The 17,403-nt window shown below is 38.3% G+C and overlaps 1 protein-coding gene across 1 annotated transcript in view; it reads left to right on the forward strand.

Annotated features, from left to right (window-relative positions):
• The first annotated feature begins 585 nt into the window (after positions 1-585).
• The window catches only part of Dsg1b (desmoglein 1 beta), a 35,455-nt gene continuing 18,637 nt past the window's right edge, over positions 586-17,403 (forward strand). Inside the window, exons 1-5 of the mRNA NM_181682.2 lie at positions 586-839; positions 11,993-12,028; positions 12,716-12,847; positions 13,991-14,146; positions 15,738-15,882. Of these exons, the coding sequence (NP_859010.1) occupies positions 792-839; positions 11,993-12,028; positions 12,716-12,847; positions 13,991-14,146; positions 15,738-15,882 (517 nt within the window). The 5' untranslated portion in view covers positions 586-791. The remainder of the gene's footprint in view (positions 840-11,992; positions 12,029-12,715; positions 12,848-13,990; positions 14,147-15,737; positions 15,883-17,403) is intronic.

Here is a 17,403-nt window from a genome sequence, read left to right on the forward strand (position 1 = left end):
GTTTTAATGCATTTTAAAGGACAGGCCCTTAAAGAGGAGAAAATTAGAGAGGGAGAAGAAAATACCCATAGAGAGAAAATGGGGAACTTCCTGGACTTACACAGGTGAGGTGAAAGAAAACAGGAATTACACAAAGAAACAAATGATCATAAAGGTTATGTCTTGTTTGTTCAAAATGCTTTTTAAAACTCCTCTCATCATTAGTAATTTTTTTGTCTTATTAAATTTAGAACTAGCAGCATCTTTCCTAACATCTACTAAAATGAAAAGCTTATAATTTCCTACTGGGACCTGAGGGTTTGGCTCTGAACAAAAGATATACGAATGACACAGAGCTCCAAATATACTTCTCTTATTAATCTGATGAGGAGCTGAGAACTTCTGAACAGCTGAGAAGCCTTTCAGCACAAGCAGGAGTGGCTATGCTTCAGCCATTTTGACTGTCTGTCCCCAAAAGCCTTCAGTAGAGAAGAGGCAAGTCCCACCCACACAGAGAGCAGCTTTTCAGCTGGCAGAAGGGTGTGTCCCTTAGCTTTTACCTGGGAGCAATGATGATCTTGTCAAGCATTTCACTGAGACCAGCCCAAGTTTTTAGGGTGGAGATCCAACTGGTTATACGTACCTTCCCTCCTTCTCCCAGTGGAAGGCAGAAACACCTCAAAGCCTGCATGTAAGAACATCTACTGAGAAATTATTTTAATCAGACACCAGCAAAGTGGGAGAAAGCAAGCTAGCAGAGAAGAGCAAAGAAACTGCCTTGATCGTGGATGTAACAGAAGCCAGCTGCAGCGATGGACTGGCACTCCTTCAGGATAGCTGCCCTGCTGCTCACTTCCCTGGTAAGTGGATTCTTCTGGAAGCATCCTTTACCCCCCAGCCTCAGCATAGCGAAGCTGAGACTTTTCAGAGAATGTGATCTCCAGGGACTTCTATGCTAAACCATTAAAAGTTTATGCTAATGACAAGGTGGTTTTTATGAACTGTGATTCTAAGTGGTGCTTCTCTCTTTAATTGAAGACTACAGATCATATTACTGTGCCAGTGTCCACTCACCAAACCATGTCTGACATCCCAATGGTTGGTCACTCGGGAAAAATATTGAATTTAAGAAAGGCCTAAAGTAGTTGTATTTGCTTGTTCAAATTCTCATTGGCAGGGCTGGATCTTTTCGACTAGATATTCCAGTTTTGTCTGGGTTGTCAATTGAAACATTTCCCCTTCTCTGGGTATTTTGATTGACAGACTGACAATGTGTTTTAAAGCCAGGAAAGGATTTATAGACATGAGGATTACAATGTCTGTGATGAATCTCACAGTCCAAGCAATCTCTCCCCCAACCCCCTCAGATGTTGTCAGAATCCATTTTACTAACACCAAACTCCTTTGCTGTTTAGAGCTTGAAGGAAAATTCTATTGATAATTACAAAAACTGCAAATACATAAACTACAAATACAGGAGTTTTATATAAATAATATAGCAGGTGACGGGATGAGCTTAATTGAGGGATAAGTTAATTGCTGCTGTCCTTGTCCTTAGTAAGGATGTGGCACAGAAGTTGTACACCTGCTAGTCAAACCATGCAGTGCAATGATTTATTGTTGCCCCCTTACAAACCACCCATTTTCTCTTACAGTTCATAAATGTGCCACACCAGGATATTAATCTCATGTTCAGCAAAATGTTTTAAAGTCATAGTCTCTCTCCAAGTAGGATGAACATCATCTCAAAGGGCAATGGCCAGTTAAATCCCTCCCCAGTTTTTGGCAGGATGTGGCCCTTCTTTGTTTTTACCTGCTTGATTTTTGAACTGGAATGTTGGATTCCTATCACAACAAGTTAGAGTTTTGATGTACTGTATGCTAGCTAGTTTGTTTTCGGTTCGTTCATTACAAGGGGCCACGGGGCTGGAAAGTTGCTCAATGATGGCACACTTTCCTAGCATGCACCAGGCCCTGGGTTCAGTACTCAGAAGTGAAATGATGAAAGGCAGGGGTGGTGAGCAGTAACATTTAGTAACAAGTGACTCTTAGTAGCTTCAGTTCTAAGCCACCCTTCATGGATGACTGCTACTCCATATGCTTTTTAATTGATTTTCCAGGCCCAGTTGATGTCACAAACTGGACTATGGGAAAAAAAAAAACCACCAATGATTATTATGTAACACATTATTTAACCATAGAAATGCCTGTGTGTTGATAAATAATCAATATTTGAAATTTTTAATTTCATATAAATTTGACTCATTAAGGTTTCTTGTAGCATTTCTACTCATTTCTACTATTTTAGTGCCTATGTGATAACTTTCACTGAATTTTTGAATAACTCTCTGTTTCTTTATTTATACAATTATTTCTAATTAACTGCATTTTAAAAAATTCCTCCAAACATCTTTTTATTGGTTAATAATTTGTCAATGAAATATATCATCTTATTAAAGTCCTAATGGAATTGTCTGCCTAGGAGAAAGGTGTTTAGAAATGTAGTTTATTCTCTAGGCTTGGAGAAGAGAAAGAGGTTAGGAGTAGGGAAAGAGACTGTGGACATATGTACTGTGGAATCTAAGACACATTTCTCAGATGTCTTATCTTTATTTCTGTTTTTACTTGTGTGTGTGTATGGGGGAGTCTGTGAGTGTATGCCACAGGTGTGTGGGTGCCCTGGAGAGGGAGTTACAGCTGCTGATGAATCAAGGATTATGGATGCTGGGAACTGAATTCAGTCTCTGCAAGAGCAGTGCATGCTCTTCACAACCAAGCCTTCTCCCCAGCCCATCTTTAGAAACACTTACTGTAACAACTTAAAATAGTGTGTTTCCAAGTTAATTCAACTTTTTGGTAAAATGTTTCACTTTTGAAGGCCTTGAGGATCACAGCTGATTTTAGCAGATAATTTTGCAATCCCAGTCTTCCACCCTGAGCCTCACTGAGTGTATTTGTCTTTAGCATAGTAAAAGGAGGAAAACAATTTGAAGTCTATATTCTTTACTGTTAAAAGTTAGTAAATAAAAAAAATCCATGTTAGGAATATATTTGAAAAATGCCAGTATATTTTACACGAGAAAGCTGATAATATTTTTATACAAACCAGTTTAGAGAGCTGGACAACTATGTTGGTGGGATATTTCATGACGTCCTCAGCACATGTGGAGGTGCGTGCTCCCTAAATAAGTAAGTTAGGTCAGAGAGACTACATGGGAGAAATTACTCCTAAGGGACCAAGGTTGCTGCATAAGCTTTCTTCTGATTCAGCCATCTGCCTGAATAGATGGTAGCTCATATCTGTTACAGCACTAGACACTGAAGGCATTCTCCTCCTCACCTTTTCCCTCCTATTCCTCATCCCACTCTTCCTCTTCTTCCTCTTCATCCCTCCTTCTCTTATCAATCATCTATCTACCTTTCATCTCTCTTCTATCATCTCTCTTCTATCATCTATCTATCATCTATTTATCTATTTTTCTTTCTATCTATCTATCTATCTATCTATCTCTATGTATGGAAGAAATGTTATAATTTTTCTTGCCAAAGAACAGTGCTACCTGTACAAAAAAAGAAAAAGAACATATTTGCTGATGGTAGTGGCAGTTATGAAGGGAATACCATAGCCTCGATGAGAAGAAAAGAGTAGGATCTGAGAACTCTAGTGATTGCTGAAAAATTCACCTGCAAAGTTGCCAGGACTGATTAATCTAATAAACATGAGTACAAATCTGAAGACATCTTTTTCTATAGAGGAAAATTCTGCAGATTAATCTAAAAGTACATGCAGTGTGGGGGACTCATTCTTTTATCTGTTAACAAAAATAATGCTAGTCATAGTTTTGGTTATCATTTGATTTGAGATTTTTCATTCAGGGTCTTCCTCTGTAACTCAGCCTAGCTCAGTAGGTAGCTAATGCTGGTCTTAAACATGTTCTCCTATCTCAGCCTTGTCAACACTTCAGTTATAAGCATGCACCACTAGAGTAGGCTCCAGTATATCCTTTTTATGAGATTTTTATGAGATTAGTATTTCATTCAATTAAAAACAAAATTTCTAAATGCCCAGTAAACTAACCCCACAATGTGAACATGATTGAACTTTTTAAGAATACAAGCAGAAGTTAAAATGGTACTTGTTTATGATATAGTTTATTAAACTATTTGATCCAGATGTTGAAAGTCCCTTATTTGTATTAATTGACACCAACAGTAAGAAAGGTTCTGAAGAGCTGCTATAGACCAAACAGAAGACAATCCAGCAGAGAACTCAATGCTTGTCTGCACATATATTAGATTGCAGAAGGTAGCTTTGCAGGAGTTGGTGTTTCTAGTCCCCTCTGGTTAGTGAAACACAAACTTTAGTTACACAGGATCATCTCCACACATGTGGTGTTTGCAAAGCTTTTTTAATTTACTGACAATTTAGGAATAATATCTTCCTTCCAGTTTACATGAATGGAGAGGACAAATCCGTCACCAGGCAAGTGGGGCTGTCCCAGTATGAAAAAAAAATGCATTTCTTTTTTTTTTTTGATATTTTCTTTATATACATTTCAAATGCTTTCATTTACAAAAAAAAAAAGCATTTCAATGGCAAGAAAAACTAAAGCATGAATGTGGTATGGATAAATCAAGATGAGCCTGAAACCCTGTCCCTATGCACATCACGTGCTTTCTGATACCTCTATATTCTGCATTTAGCAAGGACTCAGTTGCTGAAAATCCTGGCACCTTAACAGACATTGCCTAGTGTACAGGGAGGAAGCATGGTCTGCTGGGCATTGTGGGTAAATTTCTTCTGCTCCTTCAGCTGAACTAACACCCTACAGGGTGCTGGGTCATGCCACTTGTACCAGTTATGCTTGGTATGCAAACTCTTGTAATGGTCTTAGATAGGTCCAACTTTTCTCATGCCAGTTGCTGGTGATCCATGCTCTTAATTGCTCTGTGAGTATGAGTACAGTCTTTTATACTTCTCTAATTAGAATCATATTCCTACAAATTAACAGCTGGTTGCAGCTTTTGAAACTCTTTAACTCTAAGCTATTTGAAGACAAGCCCCATGTCTGACTAACCTTTGTACCATTCACAGCTCTGTCATTGAATACAAAGACTGCTGCACAGTGTCTCATGGCTCAGAAAAGTAACACCAAAAGGGAAATTCAGGATAGCTCAAGTTTCTTTTCCAACACATACTCCAAAAATATATGCTACCAAGGAAGCCAGTGTGGAAATAGTCATGTTGCCTTATCCCAACATTTTGTGGTAGAGTGTTGCACCACCTGAAATTTCAACCAAAGCTTAGCAGAATGTTCAGGGTCTCAAGCTTCCTAAGGCTGTAAGTTTTTTTTTTTTTTTTAGTATTTTTATTTATTTATTTATTTATTTTTCCATTTTTTATTAGGTATTTAACACATTTACATTTCCAATGCTATACCAAACGTCCCCCATATCCACCCACCCCCACTCCCCTGCCCACCCACTCCCCCTTTTTGGCCCTGGTGTTCCCCTGTACTGGGGCATATAAAGTTTGCAAGTCCAATGGGCCTCTCTTTCCAGTGATGGCCGACTAGGCCATCTTTTGATATATATGCAGCTAGAGTCAAGAGCTCCGGGGTACTGGTTAGTTCATAATGTTGTTCCACCTATAGGGTTGCAGATCCCTTTAGCTCCTTGGCTACTTTCTCTAGCTCCTCCATTGGGAGCCCTATGATCCATCCATTAGCTGACTGTGAGCATCCACTTCTATGTTTGCTAGGCCCCGGCATAGTCTCACAAGAGACAGCTACATCTGGGTCCTTTCAATAAAATCTTGCTAGTGTATGCAATGGTGTCAGCGTTTGGATGCTGATTATGGGGTGGATCCCTGGATATGGCAGTCTCTACATGGTCCATCCTTTCATCTCAGCTCCAAACTTTGGCTCTGTAACTCCTTCCATGGGTGTTTTGTTCCCAAATCTAAGGAGGGGCATAGTGTCCACACTTCAGTCTTCATTCTTCTTGAGTTTCATGTGTTTAACAAATTATATCAATGGACTCAATTGTAAGTTTTTAATACAGTTCCTTTATGTTGTGGTGATCCACAAACATAAGATCATTTCGTGTTACTTCATATCTATAATTTTCTACTGTTACAAATCATAATCTTATATGCAGGGTATCTGATATGTGACCCTGTGAAAGGGTTGTTTGACCCCCAGAAGGGTCATGACCTTTGACTGCGAAGGTTGAGAAGCAGTGCTTTAAAGCCACCATGATGTCTTAGACCCTTGTAGTACATGTTTGTCAAAGAAATGAACAAAGCATGGATAAATTGGAGAAATTATCCGAAGTATGGCCAACCAAAAATCATAGCCTTTGTCAGACAAATCTAAAAGAAATATAAAACAAGAGTGTTTTGTTTTGCTGTTTATTTTGGGGGGTAGTTTGTTTTATAAAGGAACATTCTATTTTAGCCATTCTTGTCTAGCTTACACTTGTAAAGCACCTAATGGTTAACACAGACATTTATTCAACAAATTGCCACTTCCTCACTATTACTAATATAGAACATTTTCATCATTAAAAATTACCATCAAGCCAAATTTCCATTGTTTCCAAATGAATAAAACCTTATTGAAATTCACTTTAAGTGAATAATCATACAAGTGCCATGAATTTGCATCCTGTGGCCTTTAAATAAATGAATTTTGATTGATTGGCTGTGGATGCAGGTGTGAAGGGAAGAGTTTTGTGAGATGAGTTATTTACTAATGTTATGCAACTTTTCGACTCCAAGAGAAATTAGTTTACAGTGTTGTGAGAAGAGACAGAAGCACAGACAGATAAGAGTTCCGTGGGAGAAAGAGTAGAGCCTTGCTGAACACTTGATAGCCCATGTCTCTGGGGGAATTTGCACTTGCAGTCTGCATTGCAGAAATTACAGAATTATTTCTGAGTCCAAGCTACTCCATCCATCTCAGAATATTACCACTTAGGTCATTTAGAGCAAGTGTTCTCTGACCTTTCTTTCCCAATAAATTTATCACAATCCCCATCCTCCCTCTCTCTCTTTGCTTTTTCCAGCCTCTATCTCCTCCTGCTCTCTCTGTTAGGCCTCTTTTAAAAGTAAGCTTCTTTCTAATAAAAATCCCTTCTCAACTTTCAAACATAGTATCTCCCTCCCTGATTGCCACACCTAATGCTACAATTTTGTCTTTCTCTCTTCTGTTATTAAAATTCATGGGAAAAAATTTTATGTCTTCCAATTTCTCTTCATCCCTTGTTCTCTTTTGGTAAGGACAATATTTGTCCTGAAATCCTGAAAGCATTCTCTGGAAGGATCTTGGAACTCCAGGATATCCTCTAATTTCACACAGTCAGTTTTTTAGCATCATCTGACCTTTCATGTGATCTTCTAACTCCCGGCCTTTGAAGTCTGTGAGCCTTTTTACTTCCTCTAATCTGTATGGCAACCTTTCACTCCTGCCTTTCTGCCCTCTACCTCCCTTGCTCCCTTCTTTCTTTCTTCTCTTTCTCCCTCTCTCTTTCTCCCTCTGCATCGCTCGTTCTCCTCTCTCCTCCTCACAACCACTGCCATATTCCACCCTCAGCTCTCCACACCCCACTTTCCAGTTACTCCCAGTTAAAGTTCCCTGTGCCATTCTCTACCATAGGCTGTTTCATGCCGAAATTTCCACTTTGCAAGTATCCAATTCTCCCATGATTTCAACAGCTCTACCAGAGTGGATGCAGCTCAGCATTAGAAACCCAAACTAGGTTTTGCTCAGTGGCTACACGTCTTTATCTGGCATCCCTCCAGCACCTCCAGCATTCTCCTGCCTCCAGTCCTAGCCCATGATTTAACACTGCTAGCTCCAGAGATCCTGCCTGCTCTTTAACTCTCATCCCATTTGTTCTATAACCTTGTGGATCCTGTCAGTCCAGAATCTTTCCCTTGATCTTACCCTGTGGCTCCACTGCCTCTGCGTCTATTTAGCTCTTCTTCACCTCTGCTTTGATTGGTGCTTAAGAACCAACAACCTTTAGCCTGTAATTTCTAAGTCTTCCAATTGTTCCTACCAACTATTGTCAAAGTAATCTTTCAAACCTATAATTTCAGCATGCCTTTCCCATGACCATAATACTTCAGTATCCTTGTAGCACACAAGGATACTGGAAAGGCATTTCTGTGAGGTCTACCTACCACATCTTAAATGAGATAAAGCTCTGAAAAATAATATAGAAATTACTATGTGTGTGTTTTTAGGCTATTTGTATATAGAATTCAGGTACGTGTGTTAGTGTACGTGTGTGTGTGTGTGTGTGTGTGTCTGTGTCTGTGTCTGTGTGTGTGTGTCTGTGTGTCTGTGTGTGTGTGTGTCTGTGTCTGTGTGTGTGTGTCTGTGTGTCTGTGTGTGTATCTTCTAGACTACTTAATGATCTTTTCATGTCATTGTTTTGTCTGTAAAACCCTAGTACTTTTTGTATGAGCTTATTCTACATTCTGATAAAATCAAAGAGGAGGAGGAAGAGGGGGGAAGAGGAGTAGAAGGAGAAGGAGAAAAAGAAAGAGAAGGAGAAAAACAAGAACAAGAAGAACAAGAACAAGAATCTCACATCATGTTTTAAAAAGCAGACTAGGCAGTTTTTTTAATTACCTATCCAATTGTGAGTCTGACAGTATGGTGAAACCTTGGTCTTCTGCTGAGATTGCCTCTCGTGGGAAAGAGGATGACCTAGCGTCATAAAGCTGGGCAGAGTTCTTAGTCATCTGGCCACTTACCCAAAGCTGCAGGCACAGGCACTTCACTCCAGGAAGAGAAGTGCAATAGCAGGTAGCCAATGAGTAAACAGGGCTGTAGCTATGAAGAAATGACTTCCAAACAGATAAAGCAGCTCTGCAACCCCATCACAACCAGAAGCACAAGCAAGAGTGTCGAAAATAACACCGGCAGCAAGAACTCACTGGAATAAATGAGTTCTGCAGTCGAGCTCAACTCTATAAACAACATTACAGTTGTAGACCATAACTAACAAGCCACGTAGCTTCCATTGTGACCTTGTATCACTGTTAATGCTGCTGTTCTATCTACATACACATTCCCATTGGGGCTGAAGAGACAGGCAGGTGGGAAGGAATAACTCTGGTACTCATTCATGAAGATCTGAGATTGAATCCACAACATCCACATAAAAAGCTGATCATGGCCACAAGAGCAGTGATCCTACTGCCATGGAGAAAGGGACAGGAGGATTGCTGGAGCAGATTGGCCACCATCCTAACTCCAGGTTCATTGTGAGACCCTGTCTTAAGGGAACACAGCTGAGAGTTTTACAGTAAGACATTCATTGCCAATTTCTATTCCGTACACATATGCACAGGCATTCAGCTTAACACACATGCATTCATACATGAAATACACACAGAGAGTGTGTGTGTGAGAGAGAGAGGAGAGAGAGAGAGAGAGAGAGAGAGAGAGAGAGAGAGAGAGAGAGAGAGAGAGAGAGAGAATGGATAATATGAGATTAAATCACTTTTAGTTCTCAAAGATTTAAAATAAATTCTTGGTAATATTTTACTTAATAATTCATTTGAGAAAATAGGCTGTCTTATACTTGACTATAAAATAAACACATATTTAGAGTAAACTGTATGAGATCGCATTTTGCAATAAGTTGGTAGCCCTGCCTCAGTTTCTTCACCTGTATAAAGGAGATAATAGTATAAGGGTTATCTGTGTTTGCAATGATGATAAATGTGCATATTTCATTGGCCACAATGTCTTGTACTTAATTACTATCCAATTAATGATAATAGTAATAATAACAATGACTAACATAATATTGTGGGTAATAATTCTCTTTGTAATACTCATGTAGACAATAAATATGTGTTTGGTTGTTTAACTTCTCCATTTTGACAGTTTTTCAAAATAATTTCTGGGAAACTGAAATAGATATTTTCCTTAAGGGTGAAACTAAAACAAAGTATAAATAATTATGCTTAAAAATAGTTAATATTCATATTTTAATTGTACACTATAGGTTTTGCTATTAGCACTGATTTCAGGATTTGCTCTTATGAAAAATTCAATTAGAAAGTTGAACACCTCTTATTTTATTTTTTTTATTTTATTTACTTCTTTACAGTATATTATATTTTTAATATATTTTTATTAGATATTTTCTTTATATGCATTTCAAATGCTATCCCGAAAGTTCCCTATACCCTCCCTCTGCCCTGCTCCCCTACCCACCCACTCCTGCTTCTTGGCCTTGGCATTCCCCTGTACTGGGGCATATATAGTTTGCAATACCAAGGGGCCTCTCTTCCCAGTGATGGCCGACTAGGCCAACTTCTGCTACATATGCAGCTAGAGACATGAGCTCTGGGGGTACTGGTTAGTTCATATTATTGTTCCACCTATAGGGTTGCAGACCCCTTCAGCTACTTGGGTGCTTTCTCTAGCTTCTCCATTGGGGGCTCTGTGTTCCATCTTATAGATGACTGTGAGTATCCACTTCTGTATTTGCCAGGCACTGGCATAGCCTCATATGAGACAGCTATAACAGGATCCCTTCAGCAAAATCTTTCTGGCATATGCAATAGTGTCTGGGTTTGGTGGCTGATTATGGGATGGATCCCCGGGTGGGGTAGTCTCTGGAAAGTCCATCCTTGCATCTTAGCTCCAAACTTTGTCTCTGTAACTCCTTTCATGCGTATTTTTGTTCCCTATTCTAAGGAGGAATGAAGTATCCACTCATTGGTCTTCCCTCTTCTTGATTTTCTTGTGTTTTGCAAATTATATCTTGGGTGTTCTATGTTTCTGGGCTAATACCCATTTATCAGTGAGTGCATATCTAATGACTTCTTTTGTGATTGGGTTACCTCACTAAGGATGATATTCTCCAGATACATTCATTTGTCCAAGAATTTCATAAAGCCATTGTTTTTAATAGCTAAGTAGTACTCCATTGTGTAAATGTACCACATTTTCTGTATCCATTTCTCTGTTGAGGGACAACTGGGTTCTTTCCAGCTTCTGGCTATTATAAATAAGGCTGCTATGAACATAGTGGAGCATGTGTCCTTATTACCAGTTGGAACATGATTATTAAATGTAATGATTTATGAATTTTCTCTAAAATCATTACCTTTTCTGCAACTAAGACATCTGTCATTCTTAGTGGTCATCTTTTAAATAGCAGTGATATTATATGATATACATGGAGAATACCCTGTTTTCTCTTCCATATATGAACACCCATTACATGCTTCCTCTGAGATCATGTGTTATCATTTAATTTCTCTTTGATTAATAATATTCTACTGCTGAAATTTTATTTTTTAAAAGAGATATGATATTTACAAATATATAATCCTTTTCTGGGTATTTTTTTAACAATATTGTGAGTTGTAAATGTGCATTCATTGTATGGGAGATGAAGTGGCAGACTCTACAGATAGCTACACTGAGGAACCATTTCCATAGAGAATATAACCACAGAATATAATTACATTTACATGAACTCAATTGGCATATGGAGCAATGAGTGCTCACAGGGTCTATGGGAAGTCAACACAACTGATACACCTCTTATTTTAAAATATATTTGCAAAACCTAACTGACCTTCACTGCAATATAAAATAAGGAATGCAAAAAAAACATTTAATTTTTAAATATATTTTTACCATGTCTTAAACAACTATACAGACACATTACTTTGACATGTGGATATCAGTGTTTAAAAAAAAATAACTGTAGTTTTTAGATTAAAAACAACTTAATATATCCTGGTACTTCACCACAAGTTATATGCAAAACTCAAATCTGGAACTCAACTTACACAGAACTCTGCTCAATAGCACATGCTTTAATGTAGAGAGAAATAGCTAAGGAACATTTAGTGCCATTAATGTACCCCACACCTGTATTGTTTGGTTTTATTTTTATTATGTGTTTTTATTTATTGAGTAATATAGACTTTAAAACACTTAAAGTTACCTACTGTGACTGCTTTTTACAGGTGGTGCTTGAAGTTAACAGTGAATTTCAAATCCAGGTAAGATTTGAAACGTATTTTTTTCCAGACTGATAAACAAAAGGTCCAGGCACAGTAGTGCATGCTTGTAATCCTAGCACTCCCAAAGCTAAAGCATGAGGATTGTGGATCAGAGGACAGCCTGGGCTACATAAAGAAACCCTGTCTCAAATCACATAATAAACCAAGAAAATAAAATAAAAAATGAGGGGAAAATGGGGAAGGGGGAGGGGGAGGTGGTGGGGAGAGGAAGAGGGAGGGGGAGAAAGGAGGGGGGAGGGGGAGAAGGAGAGGGGGAGAGGGGGAGGGGGAGAAGGAGAGGGGGAGAGGGGGAGGGGGAGAAGGAGAGGGGGAGAGGGGGAGGGGGAGAGGGAGAGAGGGGGAGGGGGAGAAGGAGAGGGGGAGAGGGGGAGGGGGAGAAGGAGAGGGGGAGAGGGGGAGGGGGAGAGGGAGAGAGGGAGAGGGAGAGAAACAGACCAAAGGAGTGTTGGCTTGGCCACTAGAACATGTCCTCAAGAAAACCCCAATTCTTCTAAATACAAAATCACTGCAATGTGACAGTTGCAAATACTAAAATGATCAGATTTCCTAATTTTCCACTTAACTATCTATCTTCTCCTCCTGACATAATTACTCCTCCTCCAAAATCTCCAGTGAAATGACAATACTAAGTAATAGTTAACAGACATAATATTTTACCTATTTAAGGTAAGAGATCATAACGCCAAAAATGGTACCATCAAGTGGCACTCCATCAGAAGGCAGAAAAGAGAATGGATCAAGTTTGCTGCAGCCTGTCGCGAAGGTGAAGACAACTCAAAGAGAAACCCAATTGCCAAAGTAAGTGAGAACCCAGAGCATGAGTCTGAACAGCACAATGGAGAGAACACAGTTCTGGAAGAGTCCAGTTTTTCTGTGCTTTGAGAACACAGAATACTGAAAAGTTATGGCCTAAAGGCACCTCTTCATTCGAATTATAAAAACCAAAATTCCTAAAGGGATAAACTAAGAAAGTTGGGTACTTGGATAGAGCTCTTCACGTTGATTCATCTCATAAGCAAAAGTAATGCACATGAACACTTGTTAGACTAGACTCCAAAACAGAAACATGATTTACAGGATTCAGCATGCCCAGAGTATGTGCTCTTTCAGCTGCATAACCCACAAGAAATTGATTTCTATTTGCCCGTATTTATAAATATCCAGAGCTTGCCTCATTTGTAACCTCAATTTCCTCTCATTTTCTCTGTCTTCTTTTTTCATACACAAAAGCACAAACTCAGGACCCTACTCTCTACAATCACACAGATTCACAGCCACAGACATATAGACACAGACACAAAAACAACCATTTGTAGAGATACACTTGGCAACTTTCTTGTAAAATTTGCTTATATTCTTAAAGCATTTACTTTGAAGAAAAAGACAGACTTTAACTCTTTATGTAACCCTTTATCTAGTGGGTACTTTCTTTCTTTTTCCCACTTTCTAAGTTACAAGTTTAAAATAGGCTGCCACTATAAAATCTATTTCAATATTTTTCTAAAATTATATAGTTTTAAAGTTATTTTTAATTTAAAGACCAATATTATGTAAGAACTGCATTATGAAATTGTTTAAGAAGGATAGCTCTAGACAAAGAGCTAGTATAGAGTCCAAAATTAATAGTAAAATAAAACTATCAATGTTTAATGATTATGATATCTATGAACAATGTATATAAAGACTTCTTAGGGTAACATCTGTTTCTTTATTATTTGGAAGACATAGAAATGGAATTATTTTATTACATTGCTATTTATTATTAAAAATTCAACACTGACCATGTATCTACTGTTTCAAATATGTTTCCCTGTTTTTAAAAACTCCTAGGTGATATCATAGACAGCACATTCAACAGTTCTTGAGGAAGACAGTTGTCATCTGGCATGTAGAAGTTCACATAATGACCCTTGTAACATCTTTGCCTGTGTCTTTATACAGATTCATTCAGATTGTGCTGCAAACCAACCAGTAACATACCGCATCTCGGGAGTGGGAATTGACCAGCCACCTTATGGAATCTTCATTATTAACCAAAAAACTGGTGAAATCAATATAACATCCATTGTTGATCGTGAAGTCACCCCCTTTTTCATTGTAAGTGGACTTTGTGTCAATGTCTATATGTAGATAGAAATTATTCTTGGAAAAATCATAGACCATACCAGATTTGATTTCAAGAGTCTCAATACTGGGCCTTTTGAGATCTTTCTTAATTCATTACCCCAATAGATGAGGAAATATTAATAGAGAAATTCACTTATGTGTCAACAAAAATCCTAGTTTATATCAGCTCCATAACAAATTTGAATATTTGTGTGGAAGGATAAATCTTTAGCTTTTACTTGATCTTCAAAAGAGAAAAATCAGTGGAGATCAATACTTCCTTTTTCCATTAATTAACTTATTTACTTTGCATCCGAATCAGAGTTTTCCTCACAGTCCCCACTTCCCCCATGTTCCCCTACGGGTCTCCTTTTAAGTCCACTGCCAAGGGATGAACCTGGAGCTCCTGCAGTCCAATTGTTCCATGAGAACATAATTCATTATATTCAGGCTCTTTTGGCATCTAAATGGACTTCAGAAACTCACTCATCCTTACCTGGCTTGTCTCTCCCTGATATCCCTTCTAGAAACTGTCACACAACTTCAGCAGCCTCTCTTCTAACATGCCACCTCAGCTCTCTTTAAGAAACTAACCCCAAACCAAGCCATCTATCCTGATGACTCCCATGCATACACTGTCTTCTGGCTAAGAAACGTTCATCACTGGTCTAAAAGCAGGATCAACTTTCTGCTTTCCTAGAGCTATCCCTTGACATGTTGGCCACCCAGCTGTTACTTATCAATGGATGAGCCTTATTCTCTGCCTTATCTATTTCATTTTGTTCTCCTTATCGATTGTCTGCCTCCATTTCCATTGATCACATGGTTGACCTTTTCCATTAAAAGTATAAAATAAAATTAAAATAAACTTTGCACTGATCTTGTAGTCTCTTCTATTAAAATCAAAGATCCAAGGATGAAACTCGGGGATTAAGCATTAGTTGACTGCGTGAAAAGACACGTGTTTTATTCCCAGCCCTGAAAAAGGATCATATTAAAAGCTACCTTCAGATATTCCTTACTTTTTGCTGCCTTCATTCACACTGTACATCTGTCTTCCTAGAGTTACTTTAACTACTTAGGCTCCAAATCCAAATCTGTATTCTTGAATTCTTCCCTTTGCAGTGTCTTCCAACAAATTCACAAGTCAGCAAACTAGTCAAATTTGGAACAGAACTTGGTGTTGTCACACAGACTTCTGTGAAATAATACACATTATGTGTCTTCACAATGGAAGCTGTAATGATAAAATAAATAGCCACATAGATACACCATCACTTAAGAATGCCACTTATTTTTTCATATTGATCCTCTGACTCTCCCTGACACTTTTTTCCTTGATTTCAATCATAGACTATGCCACATTCCTGTTATCTAACATACCAACCTGTTTTGAAACTTGCATTTTATGCTCTTGTTTGACTTTTCTTCTTGATAGTGTATGTTGCTTGTGTCAATATTTTAGTGGGAAATAATAATGATACTATGTTTTTCCTTAAGCCTGAGGTACCAAGGGAATGCCTCCATTCTATAAAAAGTTACAAACACATGCCTTGCCACAGATCTTTTCTTTCCTGTCTAGATCTACTGCCGAGCACTGAATGCACAAGGTCAAGACTTGGAGAATCCACTGGAGCTTAGAGTCAGAGTGATGGATATAAACGACAACCCTCCTGTGTTTTCAATGACTACATTTCTAGGACAAATAGAAGAAAATTCTAATGCAAGTAAGTCATGTGCACTATTAAAGAACCAATGTGTTGATGACTAAATAGCTGTTGCTAGCCAACAGGGCTGAGCTATAGCAAGGTAAACAGCAGCTGGGAGAAACTGTAGAAAGCATCCAGAACCAACAACTCAGGGAAGAGTTGCAGTGTCAGCAACCCCACTCATATGTGTTATCAAAATTATAACTTTAAATTTATTTTTTATACAGACATAAGAAATTTACCTCTTTATGGGAGTACATTATCCAATACAACACATAGTAACCGAACAAGGATCAAGAGCATTCCCCTGTCATTAACCAGTAATTCCTGAAGATTCTATATTGTCCTTCTACATCATTTCAAAATATATCATAGACTGATACTTTGTTCTGCTGAAGAAGAACTGAAAGAACTCATGAATTGTAACTTTGATCAACACTACACAAACCAAGCCAGACAAAGAAAAACAAATATCATCTGTTCTCACTCCTTTCCAAGGCACACTTGCAGAGGGATGGGGTGAACAGTACACAGTAGAAACTGGGGAGAAGATAAGTAATAGAAAGAGAACAAAGTTGACTATTTTAAGTCACTCAAAGATATCCAATCCAAGTAATCTGTTTTGATGCTTAGAGCTTTTATCTTTTTTATTGGACATTTTCTTTATTTACATTTCAAGTGATTTCCCCTTTCCAGATATCACCTCCAGAAAACCCCCAATCCCCTCCCCCCTCCCAATGACTCTATGACGGTGCTCCCCTACCGCGCAGCCACTCAACGTCTTCCCATCCTGGGAAGTTCCCCTACAATGGGGCATCAAACCAACTTAGGCCCAAGGGCTTAGAGCTTCTCTTAGCCACAAATGAATGCCAAGGAATCTTCGCTTCACCTTCATTCAAACTATAAAAAATTGTAGTCATCCCTGTTTATCTGGTTTTGTTCTAGGACCTCTAACGATAAAGTGATCTATGAAGTTCATATTTTTTTACAAATGATGTCTTGTTTGCATAAACTCACATACATCTCTTCACAGATTTTTAATTATTTCTAGAAGGTAATAATGCCCAATATAAAAAAAATGTCCTATAAATATTTATTATCCCATAGCCCATGACATGAAAAAGTCTTTAAATACTCAATCAGATGTAATGTTCTTTGAATATTTCCCCATTTTTTTATGGGCTGAATGGTGGGCATGAAATCTATAGCCCCAGAGGGCCAATTGCAATGGTTCTCTTTGCTCAAGTTACTGCTTTTTACACTGGAAAACTGTTAAAAATGTAATTCCATATGGCTCACAAGAAATACTGGAAGCATATCTCTCAAATGGTTCTAACTGGTGGCACTAAAAGTATATTCCACTGTAGCTTTTTTTTTAAGGACTCTAATAATCTCAGAGTAGAGTTGAAGCCCAGTGGCTTCCTGTATGTAAAATTTTAATTACCAAATATTCACTAACCTAAGTTAGACAGTGCGTACCATTAAAGATTGTTTAAAAGATGTGAAGCTAAGAAGAAGAGGTGAGAGAAGAGAAGAGAG

This window comes from Mus musculus, chromosome 18 (genome assembly GCF_000001635.26).
Source record: "Mus musculus strain C57BL/6J chromosome 18, GRCm38.p6 C57BL/6J".
Lineage (NCBI taxonomy): Eukaryota > Metazoa > Chordata > Mammalia > Rodentia > Muridae > Mus > Mus musculus.